General features: G+C 38.6%; 1 protein-coding gene across 3 annotated transcripts in view; it reads right to left on the bottom strand.

Moving 5' to 3' along the window:
- Nucleotides 1-14,626, bottom strand: part of LOC131684688 (protein takeout-like) — an 89,829-nt gene that overhangs the window by 57,546 nt on the left and 17,657 nt on the right. For all 3 annotated transcript variants that reach the window (XM_058967776.1, XM_058967777.1, XM_058967778.1), the window contains exon 2: nucleotides 11,883-12,125. In XM_058967776.1, the coding sequence (XP_058823759.1) occupies nucleotides 11,883-11,967 (85 nt within the window). In that variant the 5' untranslated portion in view covers nucleotides 11,968-12,125. The remainder of the gene's footprint in view (nucleotides 1-11,882; nucleotides 12,126-14,626) is intronic.

Here is a 14,626-nt window from a genome sequence, read left to right as displayed (position 1 = left end):
GTCGGGGACTCTCACTCTGTGCAGCGCTGCGGCGATGGCTTCCCAGCTGGCGCTGATAAACGCTTTCTTCACATCTGTCGTGACCACAGCGCAGTATCGATTTCCTCTTCGCTTCTGTTTAGAAGCTCGGCACTCTCGAGCACTGTCTGAATTGCCTCCGCTATCGATATTTCTTTGCGAAATCCGAACTGCATCTTGGACAGTCCATGCTCGCCCTGCGTGAATCTCGTCAGCCCGTTAAGGATGATTATTTCCAGGATTTTTCCGTGCGAATCCTGCTGACATATAGGCCTATACGACGCCGGATAGTCTGGTGACTTCTTTGGCCTTTGCAGCCACACGAGCTTCTGTTCACGAACATTAGTCACCTGCCGATCGTGCGTGTTGTCTCCTGTAGTAAGGTAGCTGGATCGTGCTCTGAGAAGAGACACTCAGCGAATATCTCAGTTTACCCGGGCACATTTCAGCTAGCGTTGATGGCCTCTACATATTTCATCATCACGACTCGGTACGCATTCCCCAGAGATTGGCGTCTACGTTTCGGCGCAGCTTTTTGTGGCCATCTGAATTGCGAACCTTCTGGTTCTGAAATAAGCAGCGTGTAGCCTACTGGCTGTCTCGTTATACCAGTAATCTGGACGCTGTCTATGGCGTGGCTACAGTTTTCGCGAATTTGTTGCGTTACAAGCCATCACCATACTTCATTGTAGATCGGCCGCATCCACGCATGATGGTCGTTTTCATCCTCTGGGCTGCAAAGCATGTACTTTGGCCTCTGCGTGCAGTTTCCCGCAAGATGACCCGTCTGTCCGTATTTCCAGCATATTCTGGATCAATTCGAGCCTTTGTAAGTCCCTGCCAAATGTCCAAAGCCCAAACACTTGAAACAATTCTTTGTTTGTTTATTTACTCGGCATCTCGACAATCCGAACGTAACCGTAGTTGCCTCCAACGCTTTGTCAGCAGCGCTTACCACTAGACGATGTTTGTGTTCTTCCGTACCTCTTATTTAATCAGATTATCATGTGCCCATCGCCCAGGTTGCACTGTTCCTTCAGTGCAGCAGTCAATTCGTTTACCGTCGTGACCTTGCAAACAATCCCTGTCCCCAACTTTAACTTCTGCTTCGTCGTCCAGTGATTTAGTCATAATCACCTGCATAGTCGAACTATAAATCGTGGGATCCTCCTTCAACTCGAAGAGCATCTCACCTTTTTGGGTACGCCTGGTTCTCACCGCGTTTTCACCCAAATAACTCAGCTCCGATTCTCTGTAACTTTCTTGAGGAGCACTGCTTCCTTCGTCACGTCATTAGCTTTAGCTAGCTTGATTTCTCCCTTTAGCGCCTTCTGAAGAGCCAGAGGTTTTTATTTCCTCTTTTGCTTAACTTTGCTCTCCCTCCTCTTTTGCTATTTCCTTTGCTTCTCCATACGACCAACAACGGTACTCGAGCTTTCTACCTGTTGAGTGGTGTCCTTCCCATCGGTAGTAAGGACGTCCTCACTCGTCTCCATTCCAACCAACTTCTCTTTCCCCTGCTTCTGAGCGGCTAAGAAAAGAAGACGGCGCGCACAGCGAGCACGGTGGATCGACCAGATAGAGGACGACCTGCGGACCCTTCGAAGACTGCGAGGCTGGCGACAAGCAGCAATGGATCGAGAGAGGAGTGGGGGCGGCTTCTGCATACAGCAAGAGACAACAAGGCTCTAGCCTGAACGGTAAGTAAGTAACCTTGCCGACGTCAATGCACGCTCAGCTACCTCAGCCCTCAGTGTTGCCGTTTCGTATACCTTTACAGCAGACACAAGCACCTGTCGGACTCTGAGAAGCGGATTCGCCGCGCCTACTCCGTATGTGCCAGGTTCTTGTTTGTTCTCCATTTTATTGGGTGCCTACTTCGGGCCGCAATCTTCACTCGTTGTACGTAGTCGCCTCGCGTGATCCCATGGTTATCTATGCAAGCAGGGAGGTCATGCTACGGTTGACAGTACCCTTTACGGGGAGTAGTGTTCAGAGCCGGGTCGGCGCTACATTGGGAAAGGTCCATTCGAACCTAGTACCAGCAGCTATTGGTAACGAGTTGAACGTACCCCGAGACCTGCCAAGATTTTAGCTCCATTTCAGGTCGGTGTTATCCTACCTTACTCAGAGAGTAGAACAGCACGCCTTTCACCCCAAAGTGGCCGTCCAATTCGTAATCCGTATCCTGTCCGTTGACGTTTGCCGTGGCCAGTATGCCGTAATAAGGATGTTACTGGCGTCGATTATGATGTGCCGATTGGCACTCCGGTTGGGCTAGGGTGCTTTTATTGCTAAGATCCTTGATATTTGTCCGAATTTTAGCTGAAGCGGCACATACTCGCTTCATCGGATTTGCTATCGGGATTATGGCTTTTTTAGAGATTTAGCAAAGCCCAATGCAGCCTAAACCGCACAATATCCTAGCAAGCATGTAATTATCTCAGCAATGGCTGTACCGATCTTTACGAAACTTGTTTGAAAAGAAAGGCCTCAGGATGAGTCGAGACGCTATTTGACATTGACAGTTTGGGAAATTATATTCGCTCATCATTATATTATGCATTGTTTGAGATCACGTTTTCCTACTATCGTCAAAGATCATACGGGATTTGATTTGAGAAATCTGAATCCAAATCAAATTCCTGGCGATATATGTGGGATTATAGTATGCAGACCGTAATTCCGCAGCCATAGGTCCGATTCATATGAACTTCACCAGCAGGCTTTGAGGATACTTAAGCTGATCAACTCTGTCGAAAAAATCCGTACAGTATGCTAACCATCTACCTGAGTGTGGTGAACGATTACCCTTCGTTGCTGAAAGGTGTCCTGATTTTTTCGTCAGAGTTGGACAGCTTAAGGATACTAAACCTTCCACTTGAAACTAAGTTTGTGAAACTCGAATAAGCCTTTTCCGAGGAAAGGAAAAAAACTTTAAGTCTGAAATATTTCTTGACCCAGGGTCTTACGGAATTGGTGGGATGAATACTTGATTCAAAGAGACTTTGTCTGGCCATCAGCGATCAAGAAGGCTCTAGCAACACCAAATCTAGATCTTGCAAATGAATCAGCACTTACCGGAGGGAGAGGGAGGCACTTTCTGCAATCTTTGAGTTACAGGAAACATGAACTGAAGAATGTGCGAGGAGATTCCTACAGCAATGGTAAGAGGACACAGTTTGAATCACCTGGGAAGCAGATAATCAAGTGAAGGAAAAAATCGGTGATCTTTCACAGGGACGTGTTCGTCGAAGAACTTAAATTGGAGGGCATCCTCTTCAAGAATGTGAAGAAGGCCTCAGAACCAGACGGAATCGCAAACCTGGTTCTGAAACAGCGGTACAGCAGAACCCGAACATATTCAGGATATAACTTGCAAAAATAACTGGATAACTGGAAGCCCGATAACTGGAAGCCCGATAACTGGAAGCTACAGAAGCTGGTCTGGCTGCCGATGGCAGAAAAATCTCCTTGATCAGCGCATTGTCGAAGGTTCGAGAGTTTTTTTGTTCCTTGGTATCGAAAAAAACGAACTTGCCTCCATTAACGCTCTTGTCTATTCACAAACTCAAACTATCAGCGGCTGTTCTCGGTACGAGGTTGTCCAAGTCTTTTATCGATAGCCATACACTTCCGATAACTCGTAAAGTACTCTGGAGCGACTTTAGTACCTGCCTCTTCTGGTTGCGATAGGATCCCAAAAAATATCGACAGTTCGTTGCTTTCGGGGTGAAGGAAATTCTTAATCTGAGCCAGGTTGATGAATGGCGTTGGCCCCCATCCCGTTTGAACTTGGCAGACGAGGTAACGAAGTGGGGCAAGTGACCAAATATCAACTACGAAAGTCGCTGGCTTTAAGCTCCAGCATTTCTGCGTCAACACACTGATATTTGGCCTCAGCAGAAAGTGAAAACAGTGAATACTGCGGAAGAACTGCGTCCATCACCACATCTGCATCACCACATTGTCGTGCAAGGGCTTATACAGTTTGAAATATTTTCGAAATGGGAGCACCTTTTGCGAGCTGTGGGCGCGTTGCCAATGTTCCAGATTTATCTGGAATCTTCCAGATTTTTCCCAACTGAACAGACATTCGTTCAAGCCAGACTTTTTACCAGATTTTTTAAATTTTGCCAGATTTTTCCAGATATTCTGAATTCTACGTTACAACCCAGCGGGGATACCATTATTCCAGATTTTTTTAAAGCTTCTAGCAAAAAGTCAAATCTCTTATTCTATCAGATTTTTTAAACTATGGAAGTAGTATCACACAAATTTTGGAAATCTGGGTCTTTTTCGATAAATTCACTTCTATGGAGATCAAAATGTATACCAAATTTCGATGACTTTGAGGTCACTGTCAAGTGACAGATTTTGCCAGACATTTTTAGTTGAACTGCCAGATTTTCTTCGAAAAATAGTGGCAACCCTGGCTGTGGCGTACGTGCACAGGTTTTTGGATATTCTTCGTTGCAGAATTAAAAAGGAAATTCCATCGAAGAGGGACTGGTTGAACAGGAACGAGTTGAAGAAATCCGAGTCAAAAATTTGAAAGTTGATTCAGCACGAGGCCTATGGAGATGAAATTATTGCAAAATATAAGGAGAGTGAGAACGGTCTGTCCAATATGCATTTCGGTTTACGGAAAGACAGGACTACACTGGATGTCATCCGACCAGTTGTGTAACGTCAATTATCTGGTACGGTAGGCCATCCTGGTTTCTAGCAATCAATAGGTTTTAGCATTGTAAATGCTTTACTCTACTATATGGGGGTGGGGCTAGGTGTAGAACTAAAATCTGATTTCGAACTGCGTCACGAGAATGTGTCATAATTCTAAACGACTGTAGCGCTGTTAATTGTTGATCGATTTGCGTCATTTAAATACTAATAGATTCAGAGAAGTCAAACTTAACAATTGGTTGCAACTATTAATTGGTATTTCAACTGTACATTATTGAAAAATCCGTATTATTGTAAAATCATAAGAAAACAGACAAAGTTTTTGCTTATGTTTTGTTAACTATTGATCGATTTTCATGATTCGAACACCATTCGAATCTGAAAATTGCCAGTAACGAATTGTTATCAAATTTATCTTTGAATTTTATCAGCACGCTATTGAAAAATCCGTAAATATAAAATAAATAGGGAAAACATAATTTGCACAAATTTGTGCAAGACTTTCCCTAACACGGACCTCATCTCGACATTCCTAAGCGTCCTACACAATTGTTGCTTGTAGGAAAGCTGTTACATCTTTCATTTGATCACGAGCTACGGAAGGGATACGTTTGTCTGTGTGCACTGGAAGGACTTTTTTTTGCAGCTTCAAACGACGATGGCGGAACAGAAGCGAGATGGCAAATTTCTGGTTTATGCCGGACGTATCAGCCGTGCAGGCAAGGCTGAAACGCCAGTAGATTCTCGTCGCGTATCCTAAAACATAGTTATTAGCAAACCGTCCTTATTAGGACGAATATATAACAGAAAAAGAATGCAATTAGAAAATTCCTTTTATTAACTTGCGTTAAGTTTTTGCTTGTTAATTCTGTACCTTTACCAATGAATCATAATATATGCAAATATTCTTCAAAATAATAATATACCAACCCGATGGTTTTTGCAAAATCATTAATAAAATAAGTGAATGTGGCAACCCTGCACCTAAGCGAAAGCCACACCAAAAAGAATGATGACGAATTTCGCGCCAAATCGTATTCAGAGTTGGCAGCACCCTCCAGATTCTAATGAAACGTTCTGTACATGAAGACTTTGTCACAAAAAGCGACTTTGCATATTTTGTTTCTCCAAAAATGATCTAGACTGTCTTTTGAAAACGGCCAAACTTTTTTTTACCTTTTTTTTTTTCAAATGGCTATAGTCTAAAAACGACAAATCCTACAAAACAATGTTGCAGGAGTGGTTTTCACAAAATTAGAAAATTTTCGAATATATTGAAAAAAAAATTCTTCATTGACTCCTACACTGAAAAAAATCGATTTTAAAAATTTAAAGTCAATTTACAAAAACACCCCATTTTTAATTTGGATGAAATTTTGTTTCAAGTTAGATAATTATGTTCCCTAACTACCGTCAAAAATTCAAGTTGGGCACTTTTAAGGAAAAATAGTTATTTGAAAAAAACTTTTCCTTGTCCAAGCAGAATTTTTTTCTTCAGTGTATTTTTTTATCGAAAACTAAACCAATGAAAGTCAATCATCTCAGAATCCAATAAAAGTCAGTTTGTGAGAAGATATTGTCTAATATAGCAACTAAGCATATTTTTTGTTAAGGGGTTTTTCATTTTTCATGAAATCGAAATTTTTTATTACTTTATCTGAAAGTACAACTCCTTGAGAATGTTTTCTTTAATTTTTATAAAGATCCGAGAAATAGATCGAAAGTTACAGCGCTTCCAAGCGCGCTTCGTCTACCAAGAGTAGTGGTAATTTGAAATTTTAAACTCGATTATCTCGAAATGTCGTTTTACTAAAAATGGTTTTTCCGTGATCACGATTGCCGAAAAACTACTCAATCAATTTTCTTAATTTCTTTCAATCGATCGTAATTAATTTTTCTCGGACTTCCTTTTTTATTCATAAATGTTTGTTTCATGGATAAAATTTTTTAATACAATTTTTAGGGCTTAAAATAGCGTTTTTTTACTAAAAACGTTCTCGAATGCAGGAAAAATTATTATTTATTCAACTAGTCGTTAAGGTACGAGGAATACTAATGAAATTGGTATTTTAGATAATCTATTGGTTTCCAATCGTGATCACCGCAAACCTCTTAAAAAAAGGGTTTCGGGGAAAAAGCCACAACTCCGTCAATTATCAATTTATTTTTATAAACTTATGCTTGTTCATTTGACTGAAAAATATGCTGCCAAAATATTATAAGTTTGATGTAATGAAATCATTGCTTTATTACTTTACGTAAATTGAAACTTTCTTGCTTTCTTGACATTTTTATCGCTAAAAGGTATGTAACCCCTTAATCAAGAATCTCATTGAAAAGAGTTTATGTCGTCAAACAAATATTCCATTATTACTTTATTTTCTTGTTTAGTGCTGAGGAAGAATCAGAGAAAGAAATAGCCACCACAACATTATGTATTGAATCATGCATATTTTTTTATTTATCTTTATATATTACATTTGTCTTAAAACTATCTTCATGCATGCTATTTTGTATTATTTCTATATTGGTTATATAGGAAATAGGAAAATATTTTTGGTTCATCTTCTGAATTAGAACCTACTTTGCCCCCAGGAATAGGCACAAAACAGCGGAATTTTTGAGTTCCAGATATTGTTTTGGCGTTATTATACAGTTGTTAGAGTTCTTCTGACATTTTGTTGTACTGTTCAGTGAATATGTAGCAGAAAATTAATTTTGTGATATTTTTTATCAGTTCGTTCAATTGCTCAGTTATATAACTCTCGGGGACTTGTTATGGCATTTCCATAGTCACGAGCAAGGCTGGCTCTTTTTTCCATTCGCTTGAGAGTGCCACCAATAGCATCACAGGGTCCTTTCCATGGGATGCTGTAACAAAATGCCATTCTGCGCTTAACTCATACTTTGACTGGAATCTACACAAGCTTGCAAAGTTTTTCTTATTGTACTGCTACTCCACCAGACATAAAATAAATTTTAGAAAAGTTTGTCAACTGTTTCATAAAATTTATCAGTTTTGAGAGGAACAAATGAATTGCAGTCTTCCAATCTTCCAGTCTTTTAGTCTTCCAATCTTCCAATCTTCCAGTCTTCATTCAAGTTTGTTATGATTGTATACCAAATTCGTTACTGATACTTTTTCATGTATCAGGCAACTAGCAGCTGGGAAAATGGATTTTGAGGTGATTGACTTTCATTGGTTTAGTTTTCGATAAAAATACAATGAAAAAAATTCAGTTTGCACAAGGAAAAGTTTTTTTTCAAATAACTTTTTTTTTTCTTGAAATTGCCCAACTTGAATTTTTAAAACCGATTTTTTTCAGCGTAGGAGTCACTGAGGAATTTTTTCAATATTTTTATTCAAAAACTTATTTTGTGAAAATCACTCCTGCAACATTTTTTTTGTAGGATTTGTCAGTTTTAGACTATAGCCATTTGAAAAAAATTGTTACACAAAGTTTGGCCATTTTCAAAAGACAGTCTAGATCATTTTTGGAAAAACAGAGCACGCAAAGTGGTTTTTTGTGACAAAGTTCTCATGTACAGAAAGTTTAATTAAAATCTGAGGGGGTGCTGCCAACATTTGTTCGAGTTGGCGCGAAATTCGTCTGATGGAAATATTTTTATTTGTCGCACAAAAGGATAGTTTTCCATCTGCACCAAAAAGTTGATAAAAGAGATCGCCTTGTATTTCAGTGCTCATTTGACATGCGAAAGAGGAATGTTCGTCTGTGTGTATGCAGCAGAAACGAATCTCCGGAACGACAAGGTTCCAATTGCTTCAAAGAATTCTTGTCCCGTATCCCAAAACATAGTTATTAGCAATTTGTCCTTATTAGGACGAATATATAATGGAAAATATTGATTTGTGCCTGGTCGGAAAAGCTCAACTTCCCATCGAAGAGCACTCCCAAGTCACGGATTGAGTCGACGCTTTCAATTGTTCTTCCTTTTAGGCTGTATTCATAACGTCCTGGAGTAAGCAAGCGTCCGAAACTGATTACTTTGCATTTTTTAACGTTGATTTCCATTCCGTTGAACGTGCACCATTCTTGAATAGTACAGATATCTTCTTGAAGCACTTCGGTGTCAAGTGCAGAAGTGATAGTTCGGAAGATTTTGAGATCGTCCGCGTATAACAATTTCCCAGACTTGATCCGACTACAGATATCATTAATAAACAAAATAAAAATAAGCGAGCCCAGATGACTGCCTTGCGGGCAAACATATTACCAGTTCTAAAATAAGTTGATAAGCAAAATGTTGCGAACTATTATGACATAATCTTATTCTGCGCTGGATCAAACATGTTTGAGATCCTAGTAGCAAATATGCTGTTTCGTTAACCCAAAAGGTATTATAACGAAGTACCAACGCGGTTCACACTGCAATAAAACATTGAAGATGGAGGACGATGAAGCAGAAAATGCACGAGGAAGTTATACGACTGGGTTTGTTTGAATATATGCTAAAATATTACAGGCTATGTTTAATTATTACAATCAACCAATGTTCTTACTTTGATTGATGCACAGCACTTTTATTATTCTTCTCAGCATTTTCCACACAAGGTTTTCCATGGTGTACGATCCGATTTCAGTATTGGCACCAATGAATTCGTCCTTGATACGTGCATAGCTTAATTTAAGTTCCGCGTTGTTTTGCTTTCGAAGTCAAGTAGGAAGCAATAAATCGCAGCCTCACCACAAAAGGATCTGAGAAGAGGTTTCTCTAATTATCGCGTGTAACAGATTCAACTTGTTCATGTTGTGAAAAAAATTTTAATCAACTTGGGGCAAGTACTAGGTGTCAGATCGTGTAGTCGTACCTCTAGGTTGTCATCTTCTCCATCATATACACGGGGGAATACCATGTAAATGGCTAACTTTTTTTTTCAATTTTGGATGCCTTATTATAAGAATGATTTTTTTTTTGTTAAAACATATTCGTTTATTTGGGAGATATTAACGCCCACGTTGACATTATTTTTACAGTTACCGTACCGGATTGCAAAAGTTCGGCTTGATAAATTTTCATGACATTGATATCAAATTGAAGGTAATTTCAAGCTCTTCACTATTAATCTATATAATCTATATAAATCTATTTTGGCAAACGAAAATTCTTGGGCTGACATGTTTAACAAATGATGCAGGTGTTGAAACTGAATAAAATGAGCTCCATTGTCACCTTCAGAAAATATTTCACATCATTCAAACTCGGTCGTATAGCATACAGCTTGAAGTCAACGATTACGGTATTGAGTCGAAGCAGCGCTTTTTCTACTTAACTCCTGATGGAAATAATGAAAACTATGTTTTGGAAATTTGCCAATTGTTGTTAATTTGACTCAAATGGAAATAGAAAATAGCCTGTAATTGGAAATTCAAATTGAATATATCGGCTCCGACAGCATAAGTCATTAAATTGACTTTACGCTTGTCCGGACATGCCGCAGACTCAGGTGATTCGCATTTAATGCCAAAAGATCCTGACTCCTGCGCTGCAGAAGACAAAAAGCTAAGTAACCGGGAAACGCTTTTCTAAACTTTCTTACTTCAAATCCTTGCTCTCCCTTGAGTACTATGGCTCTTACTATTTGGAAAATACCTCACTTTCCAGTCCCTTGCTAATTATTTGTCATTACAATATAAAAAAGGAAAAAGATTGACTCACTATAAGTCGTTAATAAAAAAGGAAAAAATTGAATATAGAAAACATTTTTTCTGTAAGTACTACAGTATATTTATATACCACAAACAAAATAATTTAAAAACCCCAATATCTCAGAACATTATCGTCACAGAGACTTTTCTTAAAATCATATTTGTTATCCGTCGGCCTCGTCACCACCGACGCTAGACAGACCACTCCACCCTTCATCACCATTGACCGTGAACAACGGCATTACTTCCTTCCCAAAGGAAGACATGCTCAGAAATTATTCAACTCTGAAAATCTCAAAGACTTCGGCTGGGATTGAACCCAGTTTACAGAGACTAGATATGATTTGCAACGTAATTAGAAAAATTCGAGGGCAATCGTTGTTTTAGAACGATCCTGCTCAATTAGTCTACGAAGACATGAGGATCATATGTCTGCAATGTACAGTTACACAATTTAAATACAATTTTGCTACTACTTTGTTAGAAATTGAAATAATATAGAATGAGACGAAAGTAGGTACTGACAATACTATTACGTTGATTGTTGTTTGCCAGTATTCTCACCGTTGCAACGCGTTGATTAACATATCAGATCTAAAGTTTTATCTGGTAGTATGTGATCTACTTGAAAATAGTTTCCCTGAACCCAGAAAACATTTCAACAAAGCATCTCACATAATTATTCAATTGCGACTCGATGGATTCCAATCTGATACCTTGAAGACCGCAAACATTTACTGGGCAAACTACGCCACCGTCGTCCATGCCCGAACCTTGAGGATCTTACGGGTGAACTACAGTCATTTTCGAGTCCACTAGACATCGCTTGAAGTTAATCAGACAGCTAAAGGTGATAATAGATGAAAAATCTACCAACGCTGCCGTATCAATTCATTCACGGCGGGCACTCGGTTAGTTTGCTCATCAAGATGGTGCAATTTTTTTCTACTGGATCCACCCCGGACAATACACGGTGTTTGTTTTCGGCAGCGTTGGTAGAGGGTAGCTCTCGTGAGCCTGTTGAATGATTGGTAAAGGTCAGCACACCTCATTCACGCAACAGGGTTTGTTTTGGGGGAAAGCGTGCCTGAGTTCATCATCCGAGGGGTGTTAATGGTACCTTGGTGCCAATTTGACTGGTCTCTTCGTCAAATATCAGCTTAAACGAAATCCTCACAACATTGAACGATGAAAACGCCGGTGATGGTCACCGGAGGTAGGTATGTTGTAATAGCTGACATTGAAACGTAGAGCGCTCTTCAAGTGGAATCTTGAATTGGTTATCACCGTGCGTCAGCGGATTCACAAGCCTCAAATCTTGAATTGAGTGGTTGTTTCGGATAAGGTTTGAGTTGCCAGATGTTATGCACTGTAGCGCATCACATGAAGTGGCTAAACTTGAACGCTGACTAATCCGAACATCTTAGCACATTAGTGCATATTTTGTTATGAATGAGAAAATACAATCAACTTCTATTAAACATTTAAAATAAATTTGCATTTACTTACGTCTTTCATACGCCGCCCAGGAAGTTCCCGCCAGAATCGCCAAACATCCAAGCAAGCTCCATACTGTCATCTTTGAGGAGTACATTTTTGTTCCGAAAATTATTAATACACCGTTTTCGCCGTTTGTTCAATGCTCGCCTTCGGATGCTCCTCCCGCCAGTCGATAAGTGACTTGGCGTGTTTTGGTTTTCTCTATTTAATGCCAAGGCTTCGTTGCTGTGGAGGCCCACTTTCAATTTCACGCTAATACCAATGGTGGAAAAAATTTTACAATCATTAGAAAATATAGATAGATAGATCGAAAGAAAATGAAACTGCGGGAGGTGAACATTTGACGCAACTTCTGTCGGTAGGTGGGCTCAGTAAGATCCGCTTGAAGAAGTAGAAATTTTTTGTTGGGGTATTCCTTTTTGATAGGATTTCAAAATTATAGTTCAGGATATTGTAAAAAGGCTGAACAAAGTGATCATAATCCCAGTGCAACAGATGAGAGGGGAGAAAAGAATAACAAATTTCTTTAGGTTTTTCTTCAGTAAAATATCTACAATGAGAGACTCTCATTATTTACTTTCTCTTCTGTTAATAATTCAGGCGCTTATCCATTTATTCCTCAACTCTTTGCATAATATCCAAAACGTACCCGGTAAGATTCGCTTACATTATTGCAATAAATGCGTGCGAAAATTGCAAGCGTTCTGGTAATGTGCAAAAATTGCAAGAAGCTTCCTTGCATGTAATGCAAGAAACAGAAAAAACGAGTTTTGCCTATGTATTAGCGATGTATGTGTATTGGTGACCAATATGCGTTAGATAAAAAAGACAGCTGGTATTGAAAAACGAACACTGCACGAACAGATCACTAATCAATACCTTATCCATCCAACTATGCTATCAGATAATTATAAGTGGATAAAAGTCATATATAAACATTTGGATGAATTCACGATTAATGAAAAAAGTAAAGCACGCACCCAGATTTGAACTCGGGCCATTGAATATCGTAGCACAGACTATAGGCACTGATCTATTCTTACACATAAAAGTTGAGCGTTAAAACTCGTACAATCAGCACATCCGGAATTCGATGCTGCCTCGTGTGTAATGAATAAGCCACAATATTGCGTTTGAGGATGTTGGTGAGAAATGAATAAAAAGCAGACGGTAAATAAAAACTCGGCGTGCGTTGCCATACAAACCGCCATAGGCACGTGAATGTGGTGGCAATCCTGTGACAGTGTGTTGAAGAAACGCATGTAGATATAGCAAGAGATGAAGTGTTTTATATGCTTGCAAACATTGCAAGCGGCTTTAACTGCAAAATTGCAAGCGATGCGAACATTATTTGCAAGTGATTGTCGCTTACAATTATTGCAAGAGGTTTTTGTTTTGGGTGTACTAGTCAAAACCGCCGTCTTTCGATCCGTACTGTAAAGTAATTGAAATGTGCTCTAGTGATGCTGTAAAAATCGAAAAAGAAAGTAAACAAAGAGAGTCTCTCATTGTAGATATGTCCCATGGTTGAATAATATTTTGATTGTTTTTGTATAGCTTTCAAATAGTTTACAATATCGGCTTGATGTTAATAGGAAAGATACGGAAAATGTTACGAGCTTTCGAAAAATATGTTGTTGTTGATGGAGAAACGCGAACTTGGAAAAAGGTCGTATTGAAACAAAAAAATGTGTTGTTAAAACAAAATTTGCAATATCTCAAGAACTACTACATTTCAGAAAATTTTTGTTTTGAGCATTTTGATTTAAAATGGTGTTTGATATCATATTCAAAAATAAAATTATATTTTTGACTGCAAATAGTACGAATTCTAAAAACATGCCAAAAGTTTTTTTTATTTCGATTATAGAGGTTTTAACCTTAAGGTCATTCGCCTCTTCGGGTTAGAAAAATCTCTTAGGAAAAATTTCTAATCCTATGTGCGGGGTCGGGACTCGAACCCAGGTACGCTGCATACAAGGCAATCGATTTACCAACTACGCTACGCCCACCCCATGCCAAAAGTTGTTGTTAGGCAAACTTTTTTATTGAAAGCTTCTCCATGATCCAAATACACTGAAAACGTTTCTTTTACGTCTCTAAAACGATAAAAATTAGATTGTTGACATTTTATGATGGGATAACATGAGTAACTTTTAAAAAGTGCATAATTACCCGAATTAATTTTTTTTGATGCAGCAAAATATCGAAATATCTCGAAAACTATCGCAATTTGGAAGATATTTGCTAAATGCATTTTGATGTAAAATGATACTTAGAATTATATTCTGTAATAAAATGACAGTTTTGTATGTCAATTGGTATGAAATTCAAACATATGTATAAAGTGATTGTTAGAAAACCTTTTTTTACCGATGAAATCTCCATCATGCAATTGCATTGAAAATGTTTCTTTTGTTTTTTTGTGGACAAAATAAAAAAGAAAATAAAAGAAAAATATTTTTTCGCTATTTAATTTAATAAAAGTTTTTATCTTGAAGAAGTATTCATTCCCTATAACTCGTTCGCAGAAAGTTTTGCTGTATAAAATTGAGTAATCGAACAAAAAAATGTTAAAATTATTGCATGTAGAAACGTCTAGGCCCTTTTTAAAAAATGCTATTGAGTCAAAATAATCTTATTGACTGTGGATAACGTTTAGTCTTGCATGCCGGAAAAACCTATAAAGTTTCATCGGAATCTAAGATGGTCACGATTTTAGAGATTAGAGACGTTGAATAATTCAGTACACA

Source organism: Topomyia yanbarensis, chromosome 2, assembly GCF_030247195.1.
Source record: "Topomyia yanbarensis strain Yona2022 chromosome 2, ASM3024719v1, whole genome shotgun sequence".
In the NCBI taxonomy this organism is placed as follows: Eukaryota; Metazoa; Arthropoda; class Insecta; order Diptera; family Culicidae; genus Topomyia; species Topomyia yanbarensis.
The sequence above is the reverse complement of the archived record's forward strand: the minus strand, read 5'-3'. Positions and strand labels throughout refer to the sequence as shown.